This window comes from Penicillium canescens, assembly GCF_028828765.1.
Source record: "Penicillium canescens strain IBT 15451 chromosome Unknown utg000004l_segment0_segment0, whole genome shotgun sequence".
Classification (NCBI taxonomy): domain Eukaryota; kingdom Fungi; phylum Ascomycota; class Eurotiomycetes; order Eurotiales; family Aspergillaceae; genus Penicillium; species Penicillium canescens.
The window spans coordinates 1,642,436-1,668,417 of NW_026703966.1; the positions used below are offsets into that span (position 1 = coordinate 1,642,436).

At 48.2% G+C, this 25,982-nt stretch overlaps 12 protein-coding genes across 12 annotated transcripts; 2 read left to right on the plus strand and 10 right to left on the minus strand.

Annotated features, from left to right (window-relative positions):
- Positions 1 to 3,471: 3,471 nt before the first annotated feature.
- Positions 3,472 to 4,452, minus strand: N7446_005962 (uncharacterized protein; the record flags this gene model as incomplete). Its single annotated transcript, XM_058514710.1, has 1 exon — positions 3,472 to 4,452. One exon carries the CDS (start codon positions 4,450 to 4,452, stop codon positions 3,472 to 3,474), a length of 981 nt encoding a protein of 326 aa, XP_058371888.1.
- A 1,684-nt stretch (positions 4,453 to 6,136) lies between these two features.
- N7446_005963 (uncharacterized protein) lies at positions 6,137 to 7,560 on the minus strand (the record flags this gene model as incomplete). The annotated part of the gene is made up of 7 exons (XM_058514711.1): positions 6,137 to 6,372; positions 6,398 to 6,504; positions 6,569 to 6,599; positions 6,651 to 6,718; positions 6,782 to 6,899; positions 6,950 to 7,334; positions 7,393 to 7,560. The coding sequence occupies 7 exons, from the start codon at positions 7,558 to 7,560 to the stop codon at positions 6,137 to 6,139; spliced, it is 1,113 nt and encodes a 370-aa protein (XP_058371889.1).
- A 1,340-nt stretch (positions 7,561 to 8,900) lies between these two features.
- On the plus strand, positions 8,901 to 10,487 carry N7446_005964 (uncharacterized protein; the record flags this gene model as incomplete). Its single annotated transcript, XM_058514712.1, has 5 exons — positions 8,901 to 9,218; positions 9,287 to 9,413; positions 9,480 to 9,603; positions 9,660 to 10,114; positions 10,174 to 10,487. The coding sequence occupies 5 exons, from the start codon at positions 8,901 to 8,903 to the stop codon at positions 10,485 to 10,487; spliced, it is 1,338 nt and encodes a 445-aa protein (XP_058371890.1).
- A 237-nt stretch (positions 10,488 to 10,724) lies between these two features.
- On the minus strand, positions 10,725 to 12,533 carry N7446_005965 (putative homogentisate 1,2-dioxygenase; the record flags this gene model as incomplete). The annotated part of the gene is made up of 7 exons (XM_058514713.1): positions 10,725 to 10,987; positions 11,048 to 11,170; positions 11,222 to 11,384; positions 11,436 to 12,038; positions 12,099 to 12,273; positions 12,333 to 12,355; positions 12,414 to 12,533. The coding sequence occupies 7 exons, from the start codon at positions 12,531 to 12,533 to the stop codon at positions 10,725 to 10,727; spliced, it is 1,470 nt and encodes a 489-aa protein (XP_058371891.1).
- Positions 12,534 to 13,225: 692 nt separating this feature from the next.
- N7446_005966 (uncharacterized protein) lies at positions 13,226 to 14,889 on the minus strand (the record flags this gene model as incomplete). The annotated part of the gene is made up of 4 exons (XM_058514714.1): positions 13,226 to 13,804; positions 13,859 to 14,200; positions 14,253 to 14,652; positions 14,705 to 14,889. 4 exons carry the CDS (start codon positions 14,887 to 14,889, stop codon positions 13,226 to 13,228), a joined length of 1,506 nt encoding a protein of 501 aa, XP_058371892.1.
- Positions 14,890 to 15,346: 457 nt separating this feature from the next.
- On the minus strand, positions 15,347 to 16,804 carry N7446_005967 (MFS transporter; the record flags this gene model as incomplete). The annotated part of the gene is made up of 1 exon (XM_058514715.1): positions 15,347 to 16,804. The coding sequence occupies one exon, from the start codon at positions 16,802 to 16,804 to the stop codon at positions 15,347 to 15,349; it is 1,458 nt and encodes a 485-aa protein (XP_058371893.1).
- Positions 16,805 to 17,272: 468 nt separating this feature from the next.
- On the minus strand, positions 17,273 to 18,985 carry N7446_005968 (acyl--CoA ligase; the record flags this gene model as incomplete). The annotated part of the gene is made up of 1 exon (XM_058514716.1): positions 17,273 to 18,985. The coding sequence occupies one exon, from the start codon at positions 18,983 to 18,985 to the stop codon at positions 17,273 to 17,275; it is 1,713 nt and encodes a 570-aa protein (XP_058371894.1).
- An 896-nt stretch (positions 18,986 to 19,881) lies between these two features.
- Positions 19,882 to 20,592, minus strand: N7446_005969 (uncharacterized protein; the record flags this gene model as incomplete). The annotated part of the gene is made up of 1 exon (XM_058514717.1): positions 19,882 to 20,592. The coding sequence occupies one exon, from the start codon at positions 20,590 to 20,592 to the stop codon at positions 19,882 to 19,884; it is 711 nt and encodes a 236-aa protein (XP_058371895.1).
- A 451-nt stretch (positions 20,593 to 21,043) lies between these two features.
- N7446_005970 (uncharacterized protein) lies at positions 21,044 to 21,433 on the minus strand (the record flags this gene model as incomplete). Its single annotated transcript, XM_058514718.1, has 1 exon — positions 21,044 to 21,433. The coding sequence occupies one exon, from the start codon at positions 21,431 to 21,433 to the stop codon at positions 21,044 to 21,046; it is 390 nt and encodes a 129-aa protein (XP_058371896.1).
- A 686-nt stretch (positions 21,434 to 22,119) lies between these two features.
- On the minus strand, positions 22,120 to 23,076 carry N7446_005971 (uncharacterized protein; the record flags this gene model as incomplete). The annotated part of the gene is made up of 3 exons (XM_058514719.1): positions 22,120 to 22,221; positions 22,284 to 22,910; positions 22,972 to 23,076. The coding sequence occupies 3 exons, from the start codon at positions 23,074 to 23,076 to the stop codon at positions 22,120 to 22,122; spliced, it is 834 nt and encodes a 277-aa protein (XP_058371897.1).
- Positions 23,077 to 23,210: 134 nt separating this feature from the next.
- N7446_005972 (haloacid dehalogenase superfamily protein) lies at positions 23,211 to 24,181 on the plus strand (the record flags this gene model as incomplete). The annotated part of the gene is made up of 3 exons (XM_058514720.1): positions 23,211 to 23,224; positions 23,271 to 23,430; positions 23,483 to 24,181. The coding sequence occupies 3 exons, from the start codon at positions 23,211 to 23,213 to the stop codon at positions 24,179 to 24,181; spliced, it is 873 nt and encodes a 290-aa protein (XP_058371898.1).
- A 224-nt stretch (positions 24,182 to 24,405) lies between these two features.
- On the minus strand, positions 24,406 to 25,958 carry N7446_005973 (uncharacterized protein; the record flags this gene model as incomplete). Its single annotated transcript, XM_058514721.1, has 4 exons — positions 24,406 to 24,671; positions 24,724 to 25,589; positions 25,641 to 25,703; positions 25,762 to 25,958. The coding sequence occupies 4 exons, from the start codon at positions 25,956 to 25,958 to the stop codon at positions 24,406 to 24,408; spliced, it is 1,392 nt and encodes a 463-aa protein (XP_058371899.1).
- Between the last annotated feature and the right edge of the window lie 24 nt (positions 25,959 to 25,982).

Sequence of the window (25,982 nt, forward strand, 5' to 3'; positions counted from 1 at the left end):
TACCAATATGTTCAAGAATATTTAGTTGCAAACTTCTGTGTAGACGATAGAGTATGGCATAGTTTTCACATCATCCTATTAATGCCTGACAAGAAAGACATAGATTAATATTGTTCCTCTTGCCTATCCTACCGTCAATCTCAATCATGCGCGTCCTATGATGGGTCCAAATAATTTCATATTTCACTAATGATTGAAATAGGTCTTTTCTTCAACAAGATGTTAATTTTGATCTTCCAACATATCCAAATTCGTGTAATAATATCCCACTTTAGCGACCTCGGGAATAAGATAAATGGAGGTAGCCAGATTCTGACTATTGGCAGAGACCAGCACCGTAAACAATTCGCAATCAAGACCCTTTCGCCGTTCGGCTTCTCCCGCACGCCGCTCCTTCCCCTACCCAACCCCAATTAACAACCACCGCAGCTATATTTAAACGGCAGATCAATTAGTGAGGGGATGTATACAAAAAGGCTCGTAACTCCATGACCTCCGAAGGAACTACAAGAGCACTGCCCCGATCGATAATCGAGAGAATATTGTATAAGTCATTAATAATAATATTGCAGTGATAGGAATCAGCACGATGAAGTGAAAAGGGCCCCTTCCTAAATAAAAGTGTCCCGGCAGCACCCTTAAAACGTGAAGGAAACTCTTGGACCGGGAGGACAAATTCATCTGCTATATGCGCCGACAACTGGGACCGGATTGTCTTCTCTCCTATGGAAATTTGGCATTGTCTGCCCACACCATGAAGTGGACTTGCTCTATGATTGGATGCATCCTTTTCCTGTAGAAGATCCCTTCCAGCTTTCATCGGATGCAATAACGGAGAGCGCAGCCAGAGTCTGGAGTAATTCAATTGCGCGTGGCAGTGAGATTATGTCACATGGGGTGGAATGGCATCTATACCTAAGTCTTTCAAAAATCTGGTCCATTGAAGTAATGCTAAGTAGAAACAACCTACGAAAACGTAAAGGAAAGGCTATGGAGCAGAAAGTGTCCAAGACCAGTGAAAAACGCAGGCCTCCTGAGGGCATGTTTATGTGAAGAGGTATCGTCCAGCCCAGCATTAGTTCTTGCATACGCCTGGAAAACGGTCTGGGTATCTCATAGCAGGGTGGTACATCTTTAGTACTGATTGTTCTGTCCGCCGTGGGTTGCAGGAGACGCGTGGTCATTTATGTCCACTTGGGAAGACATGTAAAGGACCACTTCAAGTCTTGCAAATGGATAAGAGCAAGTGCAGGAGAAAGAATCAGAATACAAGGCCGTGTAGCGGCCTCAAGGTCCGAGGGCACAAGGTTGTGGTTGCCTTGGTATAGTAAATCGAGCGCACATGAGATATGCCTCGGGCTGAAAATGATGATGGGCGAGTTAATACAGGCATTCCATTGGAAGGATGCATACTTTTGATCGCCATGTTCGAGATCCGTCGATATCTATTTTTCGACTTCTTGTTCTTCTTTCTTATCGCCCCATTCTTAGGAGATATGGGAATAGTGCTGGTCACAGCACAGCCTCACAGAAAGATCGCATGAGTTGACTATGCGTAGATCGCATTAATTTGCAATGCGTATAATATAGAGAAGTTGTGTAAGATATAGCCTTATCTCAAACCGGGTTAGGTGCTATGCAACTCAAATGCCAATGCCACGATATGTGTCGCCTACCCTAAGTATGGAAAAGCCACTACAAATGCAGTGTTCGCCATACAATATCAGTTCAGCATATCGGTGTAACGACTACACTGCAATCATTGGAAGTGGACATTGCACAATACAATGGCGACGCTTGCCATGTAGCTAAAATCCGCTTCATGTCGTGTCTACCGTCTAGGGAAGTAACTACTAAAATGGTCGATGCCTAGATCTCCACTTTACGTTTCCGGTGGTTGGTAGGGATTGGTCTGGAATATCAAAGCCAAGAGATATCAAGAACTAAGAAAACCGTGGAAGGGCATTTCTTGAATCCGAGATATTTTGGTAGTCCTGAGAGGGCACAGCCGCATGTTCAAGCTATCTGGAGAGTTTCTGCCTTGGAACCGAACCCGAACCCGAATACGAAGCAAAAATTCATGTAGGTCAACCCTCTTTCGAACAGCATGGAGCCAACGGTACTGTGCTTGGCTGCCTACTGATTGTGGCCCCTGGTCCCAATCTGAAGACTTGACTTTGTGTATTACTGCGGCTTCGTGGGTCTTCAGTCCAGACCTTGAGCTTGGCATTTGAGCTTGGCAGGCGCAGGCGGCCGCCGAAGATCACCTTTAGGTTCCTGGAAATATAAGGGCCTGATTTCGTATTCGGCTTTGGATTTCGGGTATATAATTTAGTTACTGAATTTTCCTTGCATTACTAGAAGCTAGACGTATATAAAGGATGTAGAGAGAGTCCAAAACAATATGTTCATTATCAAGAACCACCCGATTTCTGAAGCCAATTGAATTGCAACTCAAAACCTCACTCCGTTCGAAAATGTCAATACTATCAAAATGTTCAGACATGGCCCTCTTTCGTTCTCAGCACAAGTTCAAGGTCCATTTAGCGCAATTGTTGTTGGTGGTAGTCATTATCGCTCTCTCCGTAGCCCGGCTACTCCTTGCAGGGCGAAAGACGAGAACCAGGGCTAGTACTATGGGATTAGGAATGGTAAGAATACACCCTATGAAATTTGTGCTTATGATAATTTAATCTGACTCAAAATCTGGTATATAGGGTGCCAAATCGCTCGTCATTATCCTCTACCAGCTCTTAACCGGACATGTCTCTCGCTTCCAACGATGGGCGAGCCTGAAAGCATACCTCATTCTAAATTCGCTCGAGATCGTCTTTTGGGGTGCTGTGGTATTCCTCGTTTTGCAAGCAAATCTCCAGGCGTGTGTGGGCACAGGCTGCGCCCTTGGATGGGTGGTGATAGTTTTATCCGGAAATATGAAGTGAGCAAATTCGAAACAATGGGAAACTAAAGAATCACTCAGAAAAATTTACTCACAGATAATTTAGTGCCCTTTCGGTCTACATGACTGTCAATTCCTACCTGGACTATCGTTACTACAAAGCCAATGGCCAACATCGAAGTTCCACTATTAAACAGGAACTCCCGCTGCATAGTACAAGTGACTTGAATGCCTGAAATGGGAAGAAGAAAATGTTCTTCAGACTTGAATCTTCCAAGCTCACTACCACACTGAAGTCAAAGCTCAATCGACATTTCAGTACATTGAGCGATATGGCTGCGCCCTTGCCATATTTGCGAGTGTTCCCGTTGGCTCTAATAGCATTTGCCTCTGATTATGCGCCAATTAGGGTCTAGTGGATCACCGAAGCTTCACAGGGTCTTTCTAGTCAATTGCTATCCCATATATGATCATTCGTTATATCATGAAATTAAATGATACCTCTAAAATATGTAACACAATATAGACACAGACCAGAACATTAAACACCTGGTCCCCGTTTCTTTTCGCGTTTATTTTGGCTCAGCCAAATCCCCGGACACACTGCTCTTCAGGCTCTCGAGATCCTTCTGGCCTTGCGCCCGAAGATCGCTTGCACCTCCTGCAGTCCGCATATCCTTCTCATTATCGTCGGACCCTCTGTAGTGGCGAACCTTCGAGCTTCCATTCGGAACCCAAAATCGCTGGTCTACACGACCAACCAAGAAGATAGCGACGACAGAGATATCAAGGCTAAAGTTGAAGATGTAGAAGCATGCCTTGCTGTGGTACCAGGCAGGGTTCGTGATTGGACGGGGAGGCATCCACGCAGTACCAGCCCGGAATGAGGCGCCGAGGCAGAGCAATGAACTAACAAGAGTAACAAGGAGAACCTTGACAATCCAGCTGCCGGAGCCGAACTCCTCGATCCGCTTCCTGTTCGGAGACAGGAGAACCAACAAAACCAGAGGAATAGGCAGGAATGAGATGATGGCGAAGTATGTTACACCGTACAGTTGAATATCACGATCGATACGGAGGGTGTTCGTGTTCAGAGTATAGGAGATCTGAATAACCACAGTGATGACCATGGCAATTGTAACCGCAACAAGACCATAGACCACCTTAAATGCCAATGATACAGGACGAGACCATCCTATCCCAGGGTAGACAGCCCGCACCATGCGCTGTGCGTACAGCAAGTTTAAGATGAACAGCAACAACACACCAGCAGCAACGAAGATCTGCGACGCAATAGCGAGGCTGATATTTGTGACTCGGCAGGTCCACGCAATGCGAATGATACTTGCGACAATGCGTGACATGCAGAAACCAAATGTTACAGCGGATGGGATGAACTTGTGTCCTCGAGCGAGGTTGCGGCGGAATAGGGTCATGTGCGAGGCGGCGCCGGCGATGAATAGGGCGAGGAAGACGGCGCATATTGGGACATCGACAGATACTGTCGGATGACCGCCTATTTGGGCCACTTTGGGCGCATATGGTCCTCCCATTTTCTAGAGTGATTGTGTTAGACTGGATATAGGGTAAGGGGTCGGGATACAAACTAGAGGATTTGTTGCTGATAACTCAAAATAGGTTGTCTGTTGAGTTCGATGGGAATGTGGAAAAAGCTTGATGGTCAAGAGAGACTTGAATCCGTGGACTTGAAATAAAATGTATAAAGAAATAGAGAAGTCTACATCAAGGTCTATATACCCAGCGCTCAGTCAACACTAAAAACTCTGTGCCCGAGGCTATTCTAGGAACCGGCAAGGCAAATGGATCGAAATTAGTAGGTAAAAACCTGCAGATCTGGCCGTTTTCAACATGATTTTTACCCTGACCACCCTGTCTGTCGGCAAAACATAGACAAAGCGTGAGTTGTGGCTTTCGGTGTCGGGGGCTGTCGCGCCCCGGAACAATGAAGCCGGACGCCGAAACGCCGACTTCCGATGGGGTCAACACCTCTTCAATACTTTATGTCCCTTCAGTCGCGATGAATGAGAGCTTGAAAATATGAGGCTTATCTGATTGCTAATGATTGCCAGAATTTTGGCAGGGGTCTCTGGCCTTGCATCTCGATTTGTGTTCCCCTAATGTGACTGTGGCTGACTTGGTCTAACTCGCCTCTTGTACTAGCGCCCCATCGAGGTTGAGCCTCCTGTCCGTATGTCTTCCTTTGTGGCTGCATCTTCTGATACATATCTAAAGCCCCCTGTCAGTCGCAATAGATTTCATTGGTGCAACTGTTCAGCTCGAGTTGAGGGCTTGGCACGCTACTGCGTGGATGGTGCCCAAAACTCCGACTGGAACAGTGGGCGTCAACAGACTTTCGTTTTCTTCGTCATAACCTACACCGGATAGTCTCTATTCCCGAGGTTCACATTGCATCTGGCCGAAATAAATGGCGTAGGGACAGCTGTAAACGTGATTGCAGTGATTGACATGACCGTCAGTGTCACAACGATTTTGTTCCAATACTCAACTGCAGTGAAAAACCTGTGAACTGACATCAAACGCTTAATCGGGGTCGTAGAGGTCCTACAAGCGTCTCTCGAGGGCTCGCAAAAATTACTTGAGACTCCAAATGGCGCAAGGCTCAAAACTTCACACTCTGTGGGGTCAAGCGCGACGATTGCTATTCTCAGCTGGTAACAATAGACTCAGAGATGCAGAGCAAAATGCACAAGGAAACCAAAAGCGGAGCTTCCCGTTTGATGAGTCGATTTGGTATTAGTGCTCTGGAGTGGCTATTTGACAGCAAGGATGTGGATGGTATCATTATGAACCTCGAGCACATCGGAATACACTTTCCGCAGCACTTACTATTGACCGCACGTAAGGGTCCTTTTATTGCTTGATGTGTTTCAAGACTGACATCCTCCACAGTGGGCAGGTTCTCGATATAGCGCAAACGCTTGTTCTTGCAAAGCTTCCGAATGTGAAAGATGCAGCATTTTCTTTTCATGCAAACGAGCACGATTCCCGACGCCATCCCTAAACCCGAACTGCACCCCATGACGAGATAGTACGCCGGTCAGACGATACACAAGGGAAAATTATTTTGTATTTTCATCGGATGGAGAAACAGTGGCAGCCGTTTGTTTCGATCATACAGTACGATTTTGGAACACAAGACGGTTACGTCGGATGATAAGTTATATATATTTTGAAACCTGCTGAGATACCTCCCCACTACCAAGACCTGTTAACCTTGGCTCCTTGTTGTGAAGACGATTCGTATTCCACAATCACATCGTCCGTCCGATGGATATGGCCCATAGAGAAAGTATTCTGCTTCCCAGATCCATCTGAAGGAAGTATGCTTTCTTGACTATCTTTACCCGTCACATTGGTGAGATTGGTGAAGCCGAGGTCATCCTTGCCAAGTGCATTTGAATGCTTGTTGCGATTGTAGGAGGAGGGGGAAGCTATCGCTGCCTTTGTAGCGATCACCCTTTCCTTGGCTGTAGGAGCCGAACACCCGCTTTCCAAGGATAATTTCGAGGAGGGGTTGTAGGGTAGGGATGCAGGATGCTATGACGACGACGTTGGCTTCAATACTAAATGGAGAACAGTAGGTAAGAGCAGGTAATAATGGAAATTTGGACTGAGATAAATACTTACTTGGTCCACATAACAAGGTCGGCAGTTCCATCTATTTTTGGTCAGTTGCGGTTTATTGCGAGATGAATAGAAAAGAACTTACATGTGTAGTCGGATTTGTCGGCAAGTCCATGAAGCTGGGTACACTTTATAATTGCCATAGCGGAAGCACTTTACCACCAAAACAGTCAGGCTCTGCTCCAGGAAGAATTAGTTGGAGAGATGACGACTTACATTGCACCAAGTCCCAAAGCAGCACAAAGCGCAATTCTCTTTCGTAGAGACATTTGCAATTTTAACAAGACTGTGGTCGGGTAAATGGCCAGATATAAATCAACAAATGCCGAGAGAGCTGGTACAAATTAGTTATGGGGAGTTCAGAGGACATCCAAACAGACTCACCTCCCGTGAAAATAGCATAGTTGATGAGAATCCATGAACTCTTGCAAGTGGCTTCACCTTTAGCTACAAGTGATATCTGCCACAATGCCTTTGGCGGATCGCACATAGTGAACAAGATAAGAATGCAAATGATAGAGACGGTGGCCGCGCTTCCAACCAACAGCCATAATATAGTCTTCTGCACTCTCCCAGGGTTCAAGATCCGGTTCAACATAGCCGTCACGGCCACCTTGGGGATAGTAAAGGAGAGAATTCCAAACAAAAAGCTGACGGTATTGAGGAGAATGGCCATCTCTAGATTATTTTCGTCCAAATAGTCAGCATGTTGTCCGTAGCCCACACTGACACCGGCTGTAGTGACACCGCAATACGCAAGGCCGAGTATCTAGCACAAATTGAAATTAGGAATGCCAAATAAAAGTCAGATTGATTGAAGATCTTACCATGGAAATCAAAATCAAATGGTCATCAATACCAAAGTTTCGCAACACGACCATCCGGATGTAAATCCTGGCCGAGACGATGAGGGTTGTCAGCCCAGTCAAAGTCCATAGAACAGCCAGGATCTTGGGGCCCTTATTATCGTAACGATTATCATCGGTAATTGCCATTGTGTCAAGCTTGATGCAGCAGGGCTCTGCGACGAGCTGAATGTTTATCGCAAAAAGAGTCGAAGCCCCCAGTCGAGGGCCAAGGAACCGGAGTCCACTTGTCTATATAAACCCATGCAAGAAACGACCTGTCAACATTGACATAAGCACCAAAACTTCACACATTAGAAACCATTACAACGGAATCCTTCATGCTTTAAGGGGCGATGATCACCCTATTTTGGTAAGCTGCCGTGCATGTCAATTCTAGACACCATGCCATCGTGCCGGTATTTGGTTCTGTGCCTGGGATTTATGCCGTCGCTTCGTGACCCGAAGACAGGGGCATAAAACCTCCGTCGCTCTAATACTTGCAAGCGAGCGGTACGCTAAAATTGTGGCGCCGGGGTCCACACTTGCAACGGTGATCACCCCATGTGAGCACGGAGAGCAAGGCAGTCGGTTCATTCCGAATCGATCAATACCCATATGTTAAACCTCACATGTATCAATTCCAGGTCAGGGAAGAACGAGGATCGGGCTACACAATTTGCAGATTGTCGTGGTAGGATTCTTAACGTGCATCTAAGGATGTACATGTACACCTCACCATTGGTTCCCAGGGGAGAGGCGGGATTCAGGACGGATTCCGAATCATTTGGCCCCCAAATTATCCCTGCCACGTAAAAAGTTGACAGCTGCCATGTTCGGATTGTGGGCCCGTAGAAGCCCTAGACAAAAGTACATATGCCATCTTTCCGGGCGCCAACATGTGGATCAAATGTGTCTCCAAACCTCCTTGTTTTCTTTTCTTTCTTTCTTTTCGGTGGCGTACTTAACTCTGGAACAGGAACGATCACTCATTGGTGTCTATATATTATGTACACGTGAAGAATATATTGAGATTGGAATTGTTCTGTCCCCCGGACCAACAAAGGGACTATTGCTAGTTGGCAGTCTGCTGAATTATGCAGTAGATCCATCAGTGCTGGTGTTCATAATAATTGGTCTACTGCTGTTAATACCCCTTATTTCTTAGCTTTAGTTGAGAACTGGAGAAGTCGTTGGACAAAGTACATGTACTTTACTAGTCTGTTTCCATAAAGGGCAATGCCGTTGAACTGGAACATCTCCCCACTCCTTTGGTCTTGGACTGGCCGAAGGATCCGGCAGGGAAATGACCACTAGATGATCTTTATCAGAAGGGGTTCAGATTCGAGGCCCCGGTATTACCTTGCACGGCTTTATTTAAAGGATGGGGACAGTGGAGGTATTTTATCCAGCCCCTGGGGAATCCTTGACTTGTATCACTTCAACTTTATTTCTCTTTTCAACCCAAATTGATATAGAATTCCTTGACAATGGCCGAAGTCGCAACTCCTCAATTGAATGGAATCCCTCATGTCAATGGGGACACCCACACGAACGGCAAGGCCCATGAAAATCGCCATGCTCATACGGACGGTGCTTCCAAGGAAGCCTTCGTCGATGGCAACGTGGCAATCTCCGCAAACACACCTGAGCTAGTTCCCGGTCTAGTTGAGCAAGTTGCTTGCCTTGGTAAGATTGCCAGCTTGCAAAACCACAAGGAACGTTCAGCGCTTTTGGACGCTGCTCGATCCCTTGTGTATGCACTTGAGACACCCCGGGAGGCCATGATTAGATACTGTTGGTCACAGGTAAGCTGTCTTTCTTTCAAACATCGTCACTTCCGTTTCTTGAACGGCTGCTGATATTGGCTTCACAGTCAACGCTGTATGCCGCTGTTGAGACCGGGGTTGACCTGGGTCTCTTTGCTATCCTGTCCAAGGATGAGAAGCCCAAGACTGCTGCAGAGCTAGCAAATGCCACAGGTGCTGATCCAGTCCTCCTTGGTATGTAACTGCAAATTCTCACTATCTGCCTTGCCCCTACAAATGACTGACTATCTATGCCATTAGCTCGTATCCTGAAGCACCTGTGCGCAATGGGAGTTATCCTCGAGACCGGCCCCAGCGAATACCGCCGTACAGGCCTCTCGCTTTCGCTCTCTATGCAAAGATACAGTGATGCGTATCCCTGCATGTAAGTTCTATTCAATGGCCTTCCTACCAAAGGACAGTATACTCACATCTCGAAAGGACAAACTGTATCACCGCCGGAGTCCTTGCCCTACCTGCCCAACTAAAGAAAGACGGCTACAAAAACCCATCCAACGGCAAAGAATGCTCCTTCCAGCGCGGATTCCAAACAGACCTTCACTTCTTCGAGTTTATGAAGGAGAACCCAGAAGCTGCGAGCCAGTTCAACAACCACATGACAGCCTACCACCAGGGCCGTCCTAGCTGGATGGATGTGGGATTCTACGATGTGGAAAGCCTATTTTCCAATGTTTGCCAGGACGATGTGCTCCTAGTTGATGTTGGTGGTAGTATGGGTCATGATCTCTCCGAGTTCAGACGCAAATGGTCTGGTGCCCCTGGCCGCTTGGTGCTTCAGGATCTTCCTGATGTTGTCGCTCAAGCGAGGACTATGCAGCTGAATCCCTCTATCGAGGTGATGGAGCATGATTTCTTTACTGAGCAGCCTATCAAAGGTATGGATTTTCTACCATATCATCTCAACCGAGGTCAATGCTTACTATTTATGTTACAGGTGCTCGGGCATACTACATGCACTCCGTTCTGCATGACTGGACCGACGATAATTGTCGCGAAATTTTGAAGAACCTTGTGGGTGCCATGAAGCCCGGACACAGCAAGGTGTTGATCAACGAGAACGTCATCCCGGATACTAACGCGTACTGGGAAACCACCAGTCTGGATATCATCATGATGGCTGATTTCGCTTCCACAGAGCGGACTGAAGGCCACTGGCACAAGCTTGTTGAGTCGGCTGGGTTGAAGATTACGAAGATTTGGACTGCTCAGAGAGGAGTTGAGAGTCTTATTGAGTGTGAATTGGCTTAGATCGTTTAGCGATGAAGTCGGAGGAAGCCTTTTCGAAGAGACCTTGCTATATGCTTGTACATAAGATGTAATTTGAACATATAATGTCCACGTGAATGTTACATATTGGAACTCATAGCTCTGCTGCTATCAGAGATTCAATTAGAAGATATTACAATCCTCTGTAAAAACAAAACCAAAAAACAGAAACCAAAAAAATACATACATTCGCTTATATACAGAATCCATCTCAACTATTTAATGGATAGACAAACCCTTAGCCTTCTTTGCCAAAATCTCCTCAACCTCCTTAGCATGCTTGGAGAAATTGTCAACCAAGCTATCCCACATCTTAGGCTCATGCTCATGCTTCTTCTCACTGTTCCAAGCATAATCCGTAATTGTGAAAGGACGGCAAGACTCAAACATGAAGGCGATAGATGCTTCGGAAATTTGCATCACAGGTGGCGGGTTCTCTGTTGCTGCTTTGAATTCTTCGTAGGCGACGCCGTGGGGGACCACTTTCCAGGAATTAGCATTCGATCTTGATAGATTATGGGAAATTGTAAAATTGAACATACTCCCGCATTCGAATGACACACTGCCCGGCTTGAAGGCGTCTGAGCGACCGCCGTAGTCACCGTAGATGAGACCCATTAGTTCGGATGCAGCGTTGCGGTGGTAGTAAGGGGGTCGGTATGTGTCTTTGAATATGTTAACAAGCTCGAGATCTTAAATGAAATAGGTCAACATACGAGATGCAACATCCCAACGAGGTTGGAAAGTAAGGAAATCAGCTAGCGGAGCATTGGGATCGCGCGACTTGGCCGTGAGAACACAGAAGATAGACGGATCAATGTGGTCAACAGAGATAGAGCCGACATTGACGAACTTGGTCAGATCGTATTTATAGGGAACCTGAAAGAAGTTAGCAAACCAGAAAACACCCCGCAAAGAAGTATCACTCACATAGTTTCCATGCCAAGCCACAACATCATAAGGACTATGATTCTGCATACTCTTGAAGAACTTTCCACCAAGCTTATAGATAATCTCCCAAGGCTCCTGAACAATTTCATATCTCGCAACAGGACTCAAAAAGTCCCGTGCATTAGCAAGCCCATTAGCACCGAGCGGGCCAAGCTCAGGAAGCTCGAATTGAGTTCCCCAAACCTCGAGTATATACCCCCGCGACGGTCCATCAGGCAGCTGAACACTAAACCGAATTCCGCGCTGGATGACGACAAGCTCACCAGGTTGCACGAACAAAGGCCCGAATTCAGTCTGGATATCTAGCGCGCCTTGCTGCGGGACAATCAGGAACTCGCCGTCTGAGTTAACGAAAGCCTTCTTGTTCATGCTCGTGTTGGCTGTGTAGACGTGCGTGGCTAAACCTTCACGCAGAGTGGGATCGCCCGAACCGGCGACCGTCTTGAGTCCTGAAACAAAATCTACTTCTCCACTCTCTGGAATGTCGAAGGGGTGCCAGGCCAATTGTGTTGGAGAGACGTGAATGCGCGGGTTCAGAGGTAAGAAGTTTGCCTCGGTATCTTTGTTATCGGGCATTTCAGTCTGGGACATATTGTCAGAGGATATGCGGAACTCATGAATAGCAATAAATCAGGTACGTACGAAGCCCTGGTGGGCGACAGCAGGACGGGCGCGGTACAGCCACGCCTTCTTATTACAGTGTCGGGGAGCTACAAAAGCCGTAGCAGTCATTTGCTCGGCATAGAGGCCGAATCTCACATTGCGAGGACTGTTCTGGCCCTGTGGAATGGTGCCAGGAACTGCTTCGGAGACGAAGCTGTTTCATGGTTATACATCAGCCAGTTGAATCGCTAGATGTATGTGTTGGATACATACGCATTGCCGAAGCCGGCTTGATACTATGTGAGTATTAGTGAGAGTTGCAAGTATGGTAGACTGAAATGGGAAGGGATATACCTCATAAGGATCGTTACGTCTTGTGTTGAAGGAAGGGATGACTCCATCCTTCTGCGTTTCAGCCCAGTGGAAGATCTTTTGGTATTCCTTTGCGTCGGACAAGGAATCGGTTGAAGGCATGATGATAGATCTGGCCGAAAGGCACGATATGACCAAGGTAGGGAATAAGTGACAAGTCTGATTTCTCTGAAAGTGGTTCAGATTCCGGGGCAGCAAGACTCCTATATACTCCAAAGCGACCAGACCAACCTATGGGGTCAACACGGACACAATAACAAGAACACGAACATCCAAGCCCAAAGCACAGAGCATAATTGGATCCGGCCACCCGGGGAGAGCCAACGGCAAGGCACGGATGTCGGATGCATTGCCAGGAAGCTGCGTAGTTGATGCCTTGGAAACCCAAAAACGCCGCATCAATTTATATATCGGCAATGCGAAGGCCATTCGAAATGCCGACCTCCCCGGGCGGTGGATCAGACACGCAAGTTGACTGGTGGAGACGAGCGAAGCAAATCCTGAGGTTGAGAGTTTCGTAGGCCACGGGCGTTGGCTGCGACGACCCCACATGAGTCAGGGCTGAGTAACAGAGGCGATCTGTGGGGGTGAGGTTGGCCGATTATAGCGTCGTTTTACGGGATTCAGATGGATTCACAACTGCCGATGTAGAATGTACATTGTAGAATGTGAACTTCATTTCATGGTGATTTTAGTCGGGCAAGGGCAACTGGCGAGAACTGTACTCTTATAGGGAAGAAACAAGATATAGCTGAACTAGGTCAAACTCACTATACGATTGCATAACTTCTTTTCTAATTCAACAAACTAATCCGCCCTGCCGTCAAAGCAAAAATAATAGGCATATACACACTTGCACCCACTTCCTTCAGCACCTTGCAATGATCAACTCTCCGACGAGCAGCAAACTGCACCTCATCAATCTCCTTGCACTCGCCAACAGGTCCAAAAGCGAACCTCTTGTCAGCATCCCACGGCCCATCTCCATTAACAAACTTGATCCATCGCTGTCTCATCTCCCGTCCAACCGTACTAGCAGCAGGATTGAAGGAAATATCGACACCTTCAAAGAGGAACAGTAAATCAACCGCGTGGTGTGCACGGCTAGATGGTTGCCAGGGATTCGGCTGATCAACAACGTATTTATAAACACGCTTGTTGGCAGCCTGCAGTTTATTGGCAACTATTTCAACGGGAAGAGTATAGCGAACATCATTCACAAGATCCAGAGATCCAAGCTTCGCAGCAGTCGGACGATCGGCCACGACGTGATACATCTTGCGAAGCTGAGTCCCCCGTTTTTTGTTGCTATCAAATGCGGCTGCGATTGTTTCTCCGTCCAGGAGTTCGACACCGTTGCGCCAGATAACGGACTAGATCATCCATCAGCGAGAATCATATAGGCCAGTTGGTTGGAATCTACTCACCTCATACTCAGTATCACCGATCATCAACTCATCGACTTGCTCCGGTTTAGTCTCCCAACCGGCCAATTCCGGCTCTTCCTGGATCCACATTGTGTTCACATTACACTCTCGCAGTGCTTGAACTAGTATGGGAACAGTGGATAGTCGCAATGAAGGCTGTCCAAGCTCTTGGACCTTGGCTTCAAGCACTTTAATGAGCCCATCTCCCTTTTCCACTGGTAACGGAGAAGAGAGATAAAGAGTGCCGGATGCCAACACAGCCCGTTTCACTGGGGGACCAGTAATGAGATGAGCGTGAGTATACACAGCACCGGCACTTTCACCCGACAGGGTGATATTTTCCTTGGAATAATTAGAATCGCGGTTTTGAAGTTGTGATAAGCATACAACTCACAGGATCACCCCCGAAAGCAGCAATATTCCGTCTCACCCAGTCAATACCAAGACGCTGATCTTTCAGAGCCAGATTCTTCTCCTTGCCGTCTCCAAAACTGAAGATATTCAAACGGTAATTGATAGAAACAAAGATCAGCGGCTTTCCCGCCTTGATTGCGTCTGCGACAACCTTGGTCGGATCGCAGATCTTCGAGGCACCAGAGCAAAAAGTGACAATCTGAGACCCGCCGTGAATCCAAACTAGAACTGGGAGAGGGCCAGCATCAGATGTCTTGGGAGGACATGTGATTTCCAAGTTCAAACATTCAAACTCATTCTCTGACTCCGGGACAATAGTAAAGTCCTCCGGGATTCGTAGAAGATGGCGAACATCCACATCAGCTTGGGGACATCTCGGTCTAATTCAGAGTTAGCACTTAAGTAAATTGCGAGAATGGGTTTATTGCGTACCCAAATTTCGAAGCATCGACAACGGCCCCATCGAAACTATTCACAGGTTCCGCCCTTTCAAACCGCGCCGGAATACTGGCATATTTAATACCGAGAAATTGATGAACAGGCACATTCTGATCATCTCGTTCAGTTCCCTTGAATGTGGCATTCAAGCCTTGGTGCTGAATCTCCGGGGTCGTCATGGTGTCGTATATGGAGTTGGTATGGATGTGGCAGTATGGGGATGGGGGAACATCCCCGTAGATAGGGCTCACGGCTAATGTCGAGTCGACAATTCCCGAGTTCAACGCCCAAAATTGCAGTCAGCAATCGGTCATCATGGGGAATGTGGGGAATGTGGGGTTCGCGGGTATAGAAGTGGAAGTGTTGCAATCTACCTAGGTAGGTATTATCGATCGACAGCTTTCTAATATCTCGGTCATGCCGGAGTATCCGAGGTGCATGGATCGGCGGTTGATCACTTGGCCTGGTTGCGCGCTAATGCAATTGCTCAGCGGGCTTTCAAGCCTGGTACAATAGAGCTTGGCAACCGATCACAGTTAAACTTAAAATGTATAATTCCATTTCAGAGGTGAGATATTATATTATATTAAACGCTACGGAAATCTGCATATGTAGTTTGCGTATACAATTTCCCAGCTATGGGGAATCACTCTCGGTGATCGGAGTTTCTTCCGATGGCTTAGGCTTCCGCAAGATCCATCCGCCCAGGAACAAAAGGACTGGAAGCGCCGAGACACCAACAATCAGGCCCATTGCCCAGCCCATAGTTCCCCAACCAGCCTCTTGTCGAATGAAACCAGCGAAGAATGGCCCAATGAGACTTCCAGCCGCAAAGCCCATATTGGAAAGACCAAAAGCCAGAGCCATAGCTCCACCACGGCCAAAGATATCCGGTGTTTCATCTTCCTTCTCTTGCACGGCATAGAATACCTCCGCCACGATAGGAGGCATAGCAACCGCGAAGCAGAGACCAAGAAGGGCAAGAAGAGCGCACAGCAGAATCTTATGTTGCATGGTGTTATCCGTGACGAGACGCAGGAGTGTCATCACAGGAACAGAGGCAAGGAATACTCCTGCTGTAATGTAGCGAGAGGCCCGGGGGAATTTGTCGATGACGTACCCGGTTACAGGGTCCAGGACGTGTGGTACCATGAGTGGGATGAAGATCAGTCCTTGGCCGCTTTGCTTCCAATCGAATGTCTCTTGCACATATAGTGGGAGAACACTGTCGAAGGAGGTCAGGACAAGAGATATGACGAAGTATCCCCACAGGGAGACGATAAGACGGGGCGATCTGAGTAGAGTGCCAACACGGTGGAGGGCACTTCGTGAAGGAGGCGGTTTGGGCGTTGTATCGGTATCAGATATGTTGGAGGCTGAAGATCTTCGAGTTTCTTTGCGCTCTTTTTCGGTAGTTTGCTGTCCATTCGCAGACGAGGGTCTCTTCTCCGGCGCAAGCCATCTGATCGCATGTCGTCGCTCGATCAGAATCACCCGGAGGAAGATATCAACACCAATGAGTCCAAAGGCAAGGCCAAAGACAGCATAGTATCCACCAGATTGGTATAAAACACCACCGAGCAGAGGACCAGCCAATGTCCCGACACTAATACCCATAGACACATACCCAATAGCCTGGCCCAGATCCTCTTTACCAACAGTATCAACCATCAGCGCAAGACCAACGGACCAAACCACGGCAGCAGCAGCACCCTGAAACAAACGACCAGCAATCCAGAGCCCAATATTCGTCCCAACACATAACAAAGCCGTAGCAGCGCCCAGCGCCACCAACCCAATTAACAGCGGCCATCGACGTGACTCAGATCGATCAGCCAGGTAGCCAACAATAGGCGAGAACCCCAACAATGCAGCCGAGTACAGCGCAAGAAGAATAGAAGTCCAGCTTTGGATACTGCCCTCCGACAGCCCCACTCTATCCTGCAAGGCCGTGGGCGTGACAGGGACGATCAGTCCATACATGAAGATATCCGTTGCCGCAGCAAACGAGACAACGAACATGATGAACCATTTTGACGACCGCAGCTCAACGAATTTGGGCCGTGTCGCGCTTTGAGAGGGCCATATGGCCATGGCAGGAAAGATGATTTGTGCCGGAGATTGAGTGCGGATCAGCTTGCCGCCACATTAGAGAAAATTGCAAGGGGCCTTGGGGAATGTCGGAGATTATATGCGGGAATGTAGAAAGAGGTAGGAGAATTAGGTGCGCGGAGCTTGATTTTATGGGAGAATTGCTTGATTTTGAAATCCCGGATGCGAAATCTCTTGTTCACGGACGCATTTCATCTCCGATCGGGGTCCGCGGATCCCGAGAGTGTGAGGCGTGAAGGTCTTGGCATATGGGAGATAGGCGTGAATATTTTGTAGTTGGGATTGATTATATGGCCTTTTTGATACAATGTATAGTCAAGTGACAAAGAGAATTACCATGTTCACGCGGAGCATGGTGAGTATTTCCAACCGAACCGTCCTAATTAGTATCTATACAGCGAGTAACAATCTATAAAAACACAACACCAACACAACACATATGCAACCAAATCACAGACGAGCCTTAGGGGCCTGTTTCTTCAGCATGGCCTTCAGCATCTCCTTGACCTCCCTGCGCAGAATCTTGCCACTGGGACTCTTAGGAATCTGCTCAATGACAATAATACCACCACGCAGCCGCTTGTGATTAGCAACACGCTCATTCAACCAAGCATGAATACCATCAACAACAACCTTCTGCTCACGTTCCTTGGCCCGGCGGTTAAGAACAATGAACCCTACCGGCAGCTCAGTGGCGCGCTCGTCAACCCACATTCCAACCACGGCCGCATCTTCCACGTCAGGGTGATCGGTCAGCTTGCCTTCCAATTCACTCGGAATGACCTGCAGACCCTTGTACTTGATCATTTCCTTGATGCGATCGTGGATAGTAACGTAGCCCTCATGGTCGATAGTTCCAATATCGCCAGTGCGGAACCATCTCGTTCCATCCTCATCTACGTGGAAAGCGCCCGCAGTGGCCTTTTCATTGTTGTAGTAGCCCATCACGACGTTCGGGCCTCGGCACCAGATCTCCGCAGGCTGTGTTGACCCGTCTGCGTTGGTTGTGGCGTCTTGCATGGTGTCCGCGTCCACAAAGCGGAATTCCATGTTCGGCGAGATGTTGCCGACGCCTGTGTGGCGCTTGTCCATGCGGTCATTCGGGAAAGTCGATGCCAAGGGCGATGTCTCGGTTAGGCCCCATGACTGCGTGCAGAAGACTTCTGTCTTGCTGATTTCTTTGAACTTGGCTTCGAGGGCGGTCGATAGTTCGACTGTGAGGGGGGCCGCGGCGGACATGATGCGCCGCACGCTAGTGAGGTCGTACTTGGACACCCGCTCGTCCTTGACTAGCATCAGGGCGATAGGGGGTACCACGGACAGCTCGAAGGGGCGGTACTTCTCGATGCAGCCGAGGAAGACGTCCAGGTCGAACTTGGGCATGACGACGACTGTCGTGCCCCAGATCAAGCACTGACAGATGAACAGGTTCAGGCCGTAGATGTGGCTGAAGGGGAGGAAGGCGATGGCAGAGTTGCGCTCGAAGCGCTGGGAGGGGTTTCCAGATTCGAGCATGTGGGCGCGCCATTGTTGCAAGTTGGAGGTCATGTTCTGGTGAGTTGTGATGACTCCCTTTGCTGGGCCGGAGGTGCCAGAGGAGAAGCAAACGAAGGTTGGTTGGCGGGCGGCCTCGGATGGGTTGATCGAGAGCAGGTCGGCATCGGCGAAGGTGCTGGCCATGTTTTCGCAGGTGACATCGCCATTAGCAGGTGTGCCATCCAGCAAGATAATTCTCTCGACAGATGTTCCCTTTGCTGCCTTTTTGGCAGTTTCCAGCAATGATGAGTGCACAATGACGAATCGCGCACGGCTGGTGTTGAGCTGGGCGTTGAGCTCGAGTGCGGTCAAGGCTGCGCTGGTTGGGGCGACAATTCCCCTTGAGCCGACGACTGCGTGGCAAGCAATGGGATATTCAATAGTGTTGGGGCTGAGCAGGGCCACCACATCGTTAGGCTTCAGGCCAATGCTTTGGCGAAGGCCATTGGACAGAGAACGCGTGCGCTTAATCACATCGCTGAAGGTATATTGTTTTCCAGAGACTGCGTCGATGTACAATGGACGGTCAAGAGGTGTGTTTAGAGGATTGGAGAAAAGGTAGGACACCAGATCGACAGATTCGATGTTGAGGTCCGGATAGGACGAGCGGTAGACCGTTTTCGGCATTTTGAGAGCTGTTTGAAGCAAATAAAACAGTGAATAAAAGCTCAATTGAGGTGATCAAGACGTAATATAAGTAAACATGAAGCTATCAGGGGGCAAGAAAAATCGGCAGCTGGGTCTGACGATCTATTCCATGACGATCTATGTTCCGCAATTTATATGCGTTCCCATACTCTGATTGGCTAAACTCAATCGGCCTCGGTTAGATCACTTTTCAAGATTTAAATCACCTCGGCCTCGTCTTTGCCTTGGGTAAAGGTGTTCCAAGGCTATGGCTCGGATATACCTTATATATATGGTTTGGAACTGCCACTTATTTGGTCCCTATCTGCCGATTTGCATAAACCACTACATGTACAGCTGAACCTCACCGCGCCGTGCTCCACAATTCGCGTGACTGGATCGCGGATCTCAGCGCGCCACGGTTCGTCGATTTCCCATAGCTATTGGTCACTTGTGAAGTATCATCCACTTGATTTGTCTCTGTTTCCTGTTTCTGGTATAGACTGCCCCTTTCCCCTTTTCTCCTGGACCTGTCCACTCCGTGCCTTGACCCGCTTTCTGCCTCGGACTTACAAAACAAATTCATTGGAAAGTGTAACCAATTCGAACATCATATTTCATTTCATTCTTCTGGATCCATTACCATTTTCTGAACAAGAGCTGCCCAATGATATTTTCCCACTATCTCCTCTTAGAACCATATCGAATTGTAGTATTGTACTAGCACACGGACAATAAGGAGAAAGAAATAAAGAAAAACAAACAATATGACCCTTTGACACCGATCCAAAAAAAGTCCTAGCCCCGCAAGCAGAGCTTAGACCAGCACTATCTAACCAGGTCAGATCACTCTAAAATCGTCAATGCGTAATCATAGCATCAGCATGTCGAGAGACCTAACTGTTGCAACCATATCTCGACTGGCCCCCGGTCGACCGAGGAGAGGTAGAAGCTCCAGGAGATGGGGACAGAGTGGAAAAGCTTTCAGTCGTTCCATTGGCGTCAGAAGAACCACTCAACGAAGTCCCAGCCAGGCGGCCGCTGATTGAAGAATACACCGACGCCCATTGAGTGTTGGGACGACCGTATGGAGGACTACCGATGGGACTACTCAAGGAGCTTCCTGTCGGACTTCCAACGGAATACATGTAATCAGGCGACAGAGAAACAGATCGCGTCGGGCCGCCCACTTGACTCCAACCCAGCGGAGTACCATCATCGCTATCACCACAGCACACAGAACGCCAGTCCATCTCGACCGAAAAATCCCACTCAAAGATCTTCTTCTGGAAAGACTGTCGTCCAACCTCCCTAGCCCAGAAGAAATCCTTTTCGTCGAACTCTGTTATGGCAGCGGTTGCCTGGTAGCATTCTTCGTGGAACTTGGACAGGTCCTGCTCGTCCATTGTTGCTATTTTCCTGCAAGACCCTTCTATGTATCCTGGGGCGTCTTTGGGATTGGGGCCGTATACAGCGGAGTATTTTCTTCTTTTGCGAGTTTCCGGTGCCATGAAGTGTGTCCAGCCATGTCTGGTACTTGCTTCTGTCTCGATGTAGAACCCTATAGTGTAATCGAGAGATTCGCTTGTGAAGACGTTGAAGCGCATGGCTGCGGAGGGCCTTCCAGTGTTGTATGTGATAGATAGATTGATTTGTCAAGATGACTTGATTTGTAGATAGCCTAGAAATAGACGGTATTCATGGATGTTTATATAGTGTATTGGTCCACCACAATAAGCCCAATGAAGATGGCTGGTCAATAGCAACTTAGAAAGAATGCAGCTACCGTGAGATTGTAGTCAAACAAAGACTTTGTAAAAGTGTCATGAGCGTTCCTTACTGCAGGTCTCAGTTGATGCTTAGTTTGCACAAAGCTATTATAATGACAAATGGTTTGATTATGTAGTTTGATACAACGAATGACTTGTATTGTAGGAGCTTCTTGTCCCTTGCAGCATGTCATGACTTCCAAAGATCTTAAGAGACATAGCATACTCTATGTAACCTAGCTATATCACCAAAGGAAAAGAAAGAATAAAGCCTTAGACAACAATACCCTCAAAGCTGCTTAAAGATCCCCTTCTCAAAGGCCAGTTTCTCAACATCCTTAAGCCAATGCCTACAGCGATATAGCGGTGTATCAGGATACAGCCGCTTACCACCAAGTGTAACCTGAGGCCGCGGGGGCGGAACAGCCAAACAGCACTCCACACGAAAGCGCTCTAGATCTCCCTCGTTGATCATGGCAATCTTCTTTTGCGAATCAGGAACATATTCTGGTAATCCCTTTGGGTTGCAGGTTGGTCGGGGTGTGTAGTCCATGCCATTGAGGATTGTTCCTGTGACGTGGTGCAGCCAGCCGCTGTCGGTGGACGGGTCTGTTTCGATGTAGATTGCTACGTGGTTTCTGACACCGATAGATTCGGTGGTGAAGACGTTCAAGGACATGTTATGTCTTTTTCTTGGGCGCTGCGATGTGTGTGTATTGGAGGGAATGAAGAGGAAGAGGAGGTTGGAAGTTGCGACTAATAGAACAGGTGCATGTTTCATTGAACCCCGAGCGCGTGGTTGCTGGTCACGCGTGAAATATGTCTAAGTGGGTGAAAACATATCCTTGCTATCCTGATATATCTGAGGAGAGATATGAAGAACTTCAGAGTCGACGAAGTAGGTTTTACCGGCCCTCCTAAGGGATATTAACAGCAACTACATAACATCTGCAAAATTGCAATCCGTCGGCTATATTGTTGCCATTCTCTCAGGTATAGCCTGTCTGGCCCTTACAAGCTCCATTGCTATGTTTTGGCAATGCAGTACAATTATGAGGTAACATGTAATACAACTTAAAATTACCTTGTATCTTGCAGATGGAGATCTGATCTTGAGGTGCTCAAATAATCAGTATGAACAACAGGGTCTTCTTGATTATCGATGTGTGTCCCATATCTTAGTATCTACTACCAATGTATGCTATGTCTTTTAATAAGAAATCAGACAAGATGTAGAATATATCGAGTAAAATGGCAAGGTGTACAAAAGTCAGAACGCCTTCAGGCATTTTGCCATGTATGCAAGATGTTCGTAAAAAGAGATTTCCAATGTCTCATGTTTTGGTAGGGGTTACCAGCCGCTGTTCAAGATTGGAAGTTCATGTTGTAGCCACCGGTCTTGGGATCCTGAACGAAGTTGAAGTTGTCGGTAGACAAGCCAAATGGCTTCAAGATACCATTTCCGAGCTGTAAGAAGTCAGAATTATCTTGGATTCTAGCAGAAGAGCCATGAGAATTAATAAACTCACATCCTTCAGCTTCCCCATCATATCACCCATCTCCTTCTCCCGCGCCCGGTTGATCTGCTCAGGCAATTCTCGCAGGGCCCGCTGTACGATCCGCTTGTCATCAGCAGGAAGATTCTCCATCCCAGAAAGAGTCTGATAGTCTTCTGCAGCTCCTTGCAAACTGCCCCAACCACCGATTTGAGATTTGGCCTTCGCGCGCCGCATGAGTGACTTGGCACGGATCCTCATCACATTTCTTCTTTGCTCGTCCTGGTTTTTCAACCGTTGTAGTTCCTTCTCCTCGGCTTCTTCGTCGTCTCCCGATATTTCCACCACGCCATCTGTGTCCTTGTCGGAATCGGAGGCTGTCTTTCCCTTCGAGTCGTCATCCTTGACCTGTGCAGTCGGTGGGATAACCTTATCTAGACGCTCAATAGAAACGGTCGCGGAGTCTACCGCAGCTTTCCAGTCCTCCAATTTTAAATAACAGGCGGCGATGTTACTGTGCAGCACGGCGACATCGTAGTCAAGGTAACTCGGGCATGAAGCGAGCGCTCGGTCATAGCAGGAGATCGCTTGGTCATAGCTTTTCGCGAGAAATAGCTGATTCGCTTCTGTTTTGATCTCCTGGGATTCCTTCAGGAGTTGCTGTTGTGTAGATTGCAGTTAGCATGTAACTCCGGTCATGACGGACAATCACCGGACTCACGGCTTCCTCCTCAGCGGGAAAGTGGGCATCGTGGAAGACATCTTCGTCGCCACTATCATCGGCATCGACTGGGGCACTGCGCTCAGGCGCATTAGAATCAGGCATGATGTGAGGAAGTGTTGAGGGCCACACCGGTTGCTGCCAAGGGCCAATCACGGGACTGATAACGATTCCCCGCGCTTATCGGCCTGTCAACATCCCACTCGAACAGCTTTGAAGTCCTGAACATATACATAGCAATGGCTTCCAATGAGTGAGTGATCTCCTGCGTGAAATGACATCAATTGACGATGAAGTAGCCTTCCCCGCATCCGAGCATGTCTCTTTGACATGGATGGCCTGTTGATTGACTCAGAGGACCTGTACACCGTGATCACGAATGAGATCCTGCAGAAGTATGGCAGGCCATTGCTGCCCTGGTCAGTCAAGGCCCAGATGCAGGGTCGTCCTGCACCCGAGGTCTGCCTACCCCATCTCCCCATATAGACATACATACTAACATCACCCGCAGGCCGGCAAGATCTTCCATGATTTCGCCCAACTCCCCATCTCAGAAGAGCAGCTGAACGAAGAGCGCTCCGCCCTCCAGCGGAAATACTTCCCCAAGTCTCAGCCCCTGCCGGGTGTACGCACCCTCCTCTCAAATTTGGCATCGACAAAGTCAACCGATGACCCCGTGTACATCGCCCTGGCAACATCATCCCACAGCGGCAACTACAAACTGAAAACCGACCACCAGACAGAGCTGTTCTCCGTCTTCCCGGAAGCGAACAAGGTGCTCGGCGATGACCCACGCATCGGCAAGGGTCGCGGCAAGCCCCTGCCTGATATCTACCTGCTCGCGCTGGAGACTATTAATGAGGAGTTGCGTAGTCAGGGTAAGACGGAGATTAAGCCGGAGGAGTGTCTTGTCTTTGAAGATGCTGTTCCTGGTGTTGAGGCTGGTCGTCGGGCTGGTATGCAGGTCGTTTGGTGCCCGCACCCTGGTCTTCTGGGGGCGTTTAAGGGTCGGGAAGAAGAGGTTCTTGCTGGTGCGACGGGTTCCCATAAGGAGGAGGAGAAAGGCGATGCTGAGAAGGAGGCTGAGCAGCTTCAGGCGTGGCGTTTGCAGGGTGCTGGTAAGCCTGGCACTATTGGGGATGGGTTTGGTCAGTTGTACTCGACGCTGGAGGACTTCCCATACGAGAAGTATGGGATTCGGATTCCTTGAGTATTGTTTTATAGAGAGAATTGGTTTAGATGTAAAAATCCAGACTATTTAGGTTCTATTGATTCACTGGCTAGATTCAGCTAGAAGCATGGAGGGACTCTCATAGCTTAATGGCAAAGTTCAGTTCAATCTCACGTTGCTGCGTAATAAAAATGTTTAAAAGCCTTCAACGGATCTTCAGAGGAGCCCGGCTCCATATTCGGTAACCCCCATACCTATTCCCACTAGCTGGATGCTATGGCCTCATGACTTTCGTCTTGATGACTGGATTCTCTCTGAGAGTACTCCCTGTCATCCAACTCATGATCGACGTCAGACTCTGAGTTTAGGAATGGCATAGACCAAACCTTGAGGCTATTATCGACTTTCCAAGCATTCGTCACTGGACTATCCTCATCAGCGGAGCAATAATCGTGATCATAATGTCGTTGCCCAGAGCATGTCGCAACAACACTGCCCATAGGATGAAGAACGGTGCTGGTCACAGCGTCTATCAAAAATCAGCCTTGCATACCAAATTCAAAGGAGTAAGAACGACTAACCGTCATGTACCCTGAACTCCCAATCAGGATCCTTACCCCCAGCCGAGAAAATAGGATCCCTCCAAACCCTCATAAACCCATCTGTCCCCCCAGCCCAGACTTCATGGGAACCATCAGGACCAGAGGGAACAACATCAATCTTCATGCGCTGATTAGTGAGAGCCTTCCGTCCGCGCAGGTGACCAAGCATCTGGCCAAGGACACGAATATCATAAACCAGCACACCGTCACTCTTGCGCTCGGCGATATATAGATACCTGCCACAAGGACTCCAAACAAGCTGGGTGACGCCTCGACCACCGATGTCGCGATTCGCTTCTGTTTTGGCAATGCTGAACGTCCCCAATGATTCCCCAGAGCCATTCGAGCTGTAAAGCCCAATGTTTCTGGTAAATGTGCCAGCAGCGAGAACTCCATCTCCACTGGGATTGACTGCCAGCGCTGACACAATGCCCTTCATACCGACGCCGCCGCCGACGATTTGCTTGCGCTTACTGGGGATTGTTGGGATTGATGAGATAGGGCCTTGGTTGCCTGACCTCGATATGTCGAAAAGGGAGATGAGACTGTCTGAGCCTGTGAGGAAGTGTGTGCCGCCTAGGATAGACGGGTATATCATTGAGTGTGGGGTTATGTAGACCTCTGTCATTGGGTTTACCAATGAATAGCTTGCCATGTTTGTTGGAGCTAGGGCTGATGAGAGGCGGATTGGGTGGTCGCGGACTGAAGATAGAAATAGGGTTGTTGATGGATCTGAGAGGTTGTAAAATGGGTAGATAGCTGTTGAGTAGGTTGGTTCTGCTGAGGGTAGAGTTGAGTATGGTGATAATTGGTGGACTTGTTTGTTCTCTAGTAGATCTGGCGGCCTATTGCAGTGTCAGATGAATACTTAAAAGTGGGATGGTATGTGAACTGACAGAATGTATGTTCTGATACAGTGATCTGCTGAGTCTGTCAACAGAGTGGTGCCATCTGGAGTCCTGTTTTGAATTGAGCACTACTCCTGGTATATAGAATGTAGGATATCTGGCTACTAACCATTCTGCGCTCTTGTAAAAGTTGCAAGCAGGATCCAAACTAGCTGGCTTGTGATCATCTGCAGGTTCGCTTTTGATTGAGACAGAAGAACTGCGCGAAGATGGCGGAGAAGAGTTTGGAAACGGGCCACTTTCAAGTTGAGGCTCCGTCGATGCTACGCAGACTGGCGTCCACGGTTTGGAATCATCGTTGATCATGGCGAGGAGCCCTTTTAAAAACCA